General features: G+C 35.7%; 1 protein-coding gene across 1 annotated transcript; it reads right to left on the bottom strand.

The window, feature by feature from the left end:
- Nucleotides 1-1,039: 1,039 nt before the first annotated feature.
- Nucleotides 1,040-5,485, bottom strand: FH (fumarate hydratase; the record flags this gene model as incomplete). Its single annotated transcript, XM_010023521.1, has 4 exons — nucleotides 1,040-1,293; nucleotides 3,054-3,219; nucleotides 4,152-4,334; nucleotides 5,309-5,485. Coding segments are annotated over 4 exons (780 nt in total), but the record flags the coding sequence as incomplete, so codon positions are not given.
- Nucleotides 5,486-5,694: the final 209 nt, after the last annotated feature.

The following is a 5,694-nucleotide window of genomic DNA, read 5'->3' as shown; positions in this document are numbered from 1 at the left end:
AACCCAAACTGTTCTATGATTCTATGATACTAAATTAACTGTAAAATTCCAGTAATTAAGTTAGGATTTTTAAAATAGCTGTGGTTGCTTTAACAATCCACCAAGACTTTGAGAGCTGGATCAAATGTGCATGAGCTAAGCAGCTGTTCGTTACCACCATTCTTAATAGATTAACAACAGATTAAAACCTGTCTTTACTTGTGCAAGTGGTCATTTCTAGTAAATCACTACCAAACCTCAATTTAGGAAAAGTATTCCTAATCTGTTAGGACAACTTCGTAATAAAATTAGTATACTATATTTACATTGTCAGGAAAAACAAAAAAAAAGGCGAAACAGAAAACACAAAACAAAAAACCAAACACACAAAACCCCCCAAATTAGAATGGACTCCTAACAAGGAAGGATTTTTTTTAATAGCTGATGTCATTTCTAGAAATAATCCTAAAAAGAACATTCATTATCTGCTTTTTTTAAAGCCAGATATGCTCATGATCTGTTTGATAATTTATCATAAAGGAAGAACATGCTTAGAATAATTTTGGATGTACAATATTCATATGTGCATACTTTTCTAGGAGAGAGTCAAGGAATGATTATTAATATTCCTTCCTTTCTTATCAACCCATACAAGGGCATCATTGCCATTGAATAACGTATGATACGTGTATCATATGGCAGAAAGGAAAATGCGAGTACTTAATACTAATCACGCGAGGAAGTAAAGACAGAAGTCAGTTTACATCACAATGTTGCTACAATCCATAGATTAGATCATTTAAAGCTTGTTTCAGAAAAGCCATTACATAAAAATCATAGAGATCTTGCAATTCTAAAAGAAGGTCTTGAGAAGTATGCTTGCATTAACAGAGACATAAGTTTACAGATAGTTGTCTCCCCACATACTTACCAACACGCAGCTGCACAAGCAAGTATTTTTATGAACACCAGTTTTGGTAAAATATGGCAGAAGATAAAAACTGACAGAAGTGTTGAATCATGGACCTACTGACGTGTGGTGGTGTTTGGTAAGTATCTGTTAAGAGTTAGTGGTCCGAATCAAAAGAAACAGGCATGTTTTCTCTGTACCTGGCATGATGCTGCTTCCTGGTTCATTTTCAGGCAGGATGAGTTCTCCTAGTCCAGAGCGTGGTCCAGAACCCAGGAAACGAATATCATTAGCTATTTTCATCAGACTACATGCCACTGTGTTCATAGCTCCACTGAGTTCAACTAGAGCATCATGAGCTGCAAGAGCCTCAAACTTATTTGGAGCAGTGACAAAAGGCAAACCTACAAGGGGGTAGGGGAAATATTAAGCAGTGAGGCACATAAACCAAGTAATCAAACACATAATTAGCTTCATTTAAAAAATACTAACACTGTAAGATCATCTCTCTTCTGTAGACCTTTCCTCACAAATATTTCTTAAACAGATTAATCCAACATAAAAGTCACTAAATTACAGAAGAATCTGAAAGCTGAGCTTTTACCCACAACAAAGGTACAAATCTCAAGCTTTCACACTGTGTTGCATGCTAAGCATCGCTTTCATAACCACAATATTCTGTGAATGTCAATAATCTCTTACAAGTTAGCCTGAACTTATTTATTTATTCTGTTAAATCAAGTTAGATTCTTTAGGTTGTCAAGTGCTGTGATGCTTTCTCTCTGTTATGAAAATGAGGTTTTTACAGCACAGGGCAGACATTAGGATAAAGCAGCCACAATGGAAATAGGTATTTAAAGAAAAAAGATGCATCCAAGTGTCAGTTCTGAAAGGGAACAACAAACTGGTCAGAACATGTGAAATCTGATTCAGACTTAGAAGTATGCCTGAAACTGCTGCCAACAAGAGCACAGATGCAATGGAAGCAACAGCTCTGCTGACGTTAATTAAATGCCTGAGATTTAAGGCTAAGTTTCATAATGAAAACCATGTCTTCAGGGCTTTGTTCTGGAAGAAAAGTCAGTGGAATGTTATTAGTGGTAATGGACATCACTAAAGACTGATTGTGGGCTGGACTTTGGCCCCGCAAAACTCCTGGTCTGAGCTTACATTACCAGTTCAAAGAAGAGCAGCATGATTTCTAGCGTTTTGCAATTCCTGCTAAACACCAAATCCCACCCAATATGCATGGTCTTCCAAACTGTGTAGTTGCCTTCTCAGTTGCAGAGATCATTATAAACTTTTCCTTTTGTCCTTGCCAATAAACTTGCCTGTAAGAACATGTGGAAGTTCAAGAGTCTGCCCTATTTGTTTTAAACTAGTACAGCTCGCCCCTACAGTGCACCTAACAAGCACTAACGTGGGAGAGCTTCCTAACCACCGACAGCTTCTTCAAGCACCAAAACAAGCCCTGTACTGCTGCCCAGCAGCTGTTGTTTATGACAAGTTACTTCTTCCCTCTCAGGGTACAAGAAAGTCTTGACTTTCTACAAGACAGAGAATAATGGATCCATTAAAACAAAAATACTGTTGATAAGCAGTTTCAGCAATTTTAAATGGTAGACCTACACATTCATTTTGGGGGTGTTTTAAAACATACTGTGACACAGAAAATCTGGTTTATAGATTAAAAAAAAAAGCTGTGTGAATTAAGTTTTAATGTCTATAAAAACAGCATAAAAAAAAAATCAGACAGCTACCTTTTTGCCATGAAAAAACACAGAGGCTTTGGGAGGCATTTTTGCTCTTCTTTCATGCCAGATCATTGTAGATTAACAGAGACACAGGAGCAAAGATCAAGACAGAAGCATTATAGCTGGGCTAATAATAGAAGCCTGAAACTGTATCCATCTCCAATAAGCCTCACTCAGAAAAATATGGTAATTTCAGTCACTTTCAATGCACCAAGTATAATTATAAAAATAGATTACATGAAAAATCCTAAAGTAGAAGGCATATAACATACAGCATTAGAAGAAACTTTCATGTTAAAATATAAGTACAATTTGAGCTTATGAGAAGTCTGGGAACCAAAAGATTTTGTTTCAGTTTGACTGTATGCTACATATACTGCTTTACTGGTAACTGAAGTGTGATTCCTCACCTGTCAGTTCAGCCACTTTAGCAGCAACTTTCTCAGCAAAACCAATCCTTGTGTTTAGTCCTGTACCAACTGCAGTCCCACCAGCTGCCAGCTGATACACTCTTGGCATGGTTGACTCAATCCTAGCCACACCGTATTTAATTTGTTGCACATAGCCACTAAATTCCTTTGGAAGAAGGAGGACAAAATAAACCAACAAAGACAATGACCAAGAATAAACATTATTACTTAGATTTTGATCATGATTGGGCTAATTTCTTTAAAACCTAAAGGCAGTCAACTTTACCCAAATCCTGAACCTTCACATGTTTTCATTAAGAGGTGAAGTTTGTATGTACTAGAAGACTGCTCTTGCACTACAAACAATTACACATAAAAACAACCTACATATATAAAAATGTGTAAACAAGACATCTTTCTCTTGCTTTTTATCTCAGCTGTACTTAGTAGGACCTGAATCCATGTTAATCAGATTAAACTAATGTTCTCAAAGTACAAATAGAGAAACGGATCTTGGGCTTTGTTTACTGAATTTTACTTAGTAAAAAACTAACTAAGCATTCTTGGGTAAATCCACAAACTTTACATGGATTTTTATCAACTCAAAGTTATTTCATTACCAAATTAATGTAATATAAGCCATTCCTGACAATATCTAACAAAAATTTGCTTTCATATATATATAATGATCATATATTAAAGATTTTCATTCAAATACTTAGTAGTTTTGTGTGTTGGCAAAACCTCATTTATGTAAATGTACCAATTACAGACTACCTATCTTCTCCCTTGCAATGTCACTGTAACAGAAATACCACATCGTGTTATTTGGTAATGGAATATCGTGTAAAAATCATTTATATCTTACTACTGTTAGAAGTAAGACACATGGAAAAAAAAGAAGGAAATTTATGGCGCAGTTATTAGAGTGCACCATCCAGCAAACTCAACTAAAGATGAAAATACTCAGATTGAAATTCAGCCAGGTTCCTGTAATTTCTCTTGAACTGTCAATTAAGGCATCCTCAAGTTTGCCTCCACTTCCTCCAACACATTTATAAGAATTTTCCAGGCAAATGCATAATTTGGGTTTTTTACCTGTCCAAGTGTAAGTGGAACAGCATCTTGTGTGTGAGTGCGCCCTATTTTTATGATCTGGGAGAACTCTTTGGATTTTGCTTCAAGTGCATTCTGTAGCTTCTTTAGTCCAGGTAATAACACCTCATTAACCTCCTGGGCAGCAGCAATATGCATTGCTGTTGGGAAAGTGTCATTTGAACTCTGTGAAAGAAGTTCAAGAATTTAGTTACAAGCTTTTCTTACCATTACTGCTGTAAGATGTACATGTATGGCTTCATTCTCTTTATTTTATAAACAAGAATAATCTAAGACCAAACAACTTGGGAGTGTTCTACAAGTCAATCTGCAGGAAGAATAAAATCTTCCAAATTCCAGTCCAGTACCTTAGTGATAAAATCAACTTTTTATAACTATACCTACAGAAAATTCAGTTGAGTAGATTGTTCACAACAACACTGGCAGGAAAAAAAAAGAAAAAAGAAAAACAATTACTAGGAGAGACGGATGACAAATGAGTGGATTATTTAAAAGGAATTATGGGTCACTTTGAAACACCTGTGTGTTGCTTTGTTAATGTTCAATCTGTAGTTCCCAGGATATTGAGCAAGCACAAAAGAACAGGAAGGAATATAACCAAGTCAGTGGCTTAAACTTCAGCTAATCTGAAGGAAATATCAAGAGTGAAATGTAATAAAAATTTCTTCCCTGATCCTTGGGGAAAATAAAAAAATTGAAATGGATATTTAAGTTGTCAATTACAGGACTGCAGCCACTATTACATTCTTTCTACATGCTGTATGCAATACAGATATAGAGGTAACAGTTACAAGTATCCAACTTCCAGATATTGGATCTATCTTTAACTTAAAGACTGCTTGCAGTAGCAGTGGTTGTCACAAGGACCCCTCTACCCATTACACTACATGTAAATTTATGTGTCATGAACAAGTTTGAAGTTTCTAAACCTATAAAGCTCATGCTGTCACCAGGGAACATTTTAAAGTTCTTTTAAACTGAAACCCCCAGAAAACTGTTGCCAAAGCTGTACACAAAACTCTTCTTTCCTCCCCAGCCCCCCCCAGTCTAAACAGTGGCTCTAAGAGAATTCAAAATTCACAATTCAAAATAAAAACAAACGTCTGACATCAAAAGAAGTACAAGACAAGTGTAACAACCTGGCTTTTGTTAACGTGATCATTTGGATGCACTGGTTTTTTGCTCCCCAGTGTGCCCCCCATTATCTCAATGGCTCTATTGCTGATGACTTCGTTGACATTCATATTGGTTTGAGTTCCAGAGCCAGTCTGCCACACCACCAATGGAAAGTGATCATTTAATTTGCCTTCAGCTACCTAGAATGGGAAAAAAAAAAAAGAAAGAAAAGGAAAAGTTGTTCTACTTGAACAAAATAAAATAAAATAAAAATTACAAACCTGAAAATGTTATAGCTATAATTAAAATGATGTTCTCCGTTACATTTGTAAATCTACAAAGAACAATTGTGAATTTATACGAGATTAAGAGTTTGATGTAATACCAGATATTAAAAGGGAAAAAAACT

This window comes from Nestor notabilis, unplaced genomic scaffold, assembly GCF_000696875.1.
Source record: "Nestor notabilis isolate BGI_N333 unplaced genomic scaffold, ASM69687v1 Scaffold8761, whole genome shotgun sequence".
Classification (NCBI taxonomy): domain Eukaryota; kingdom Metazoa; phylum Chordata; class Aves; order Psittaciformes; family Psittacidae; genus Nestor; species Nestor notabilis.
Note: the sequence above shows the minus strand (reverse complement) of the source record. Positions and strands in the feature narration are given on the sequence as shown.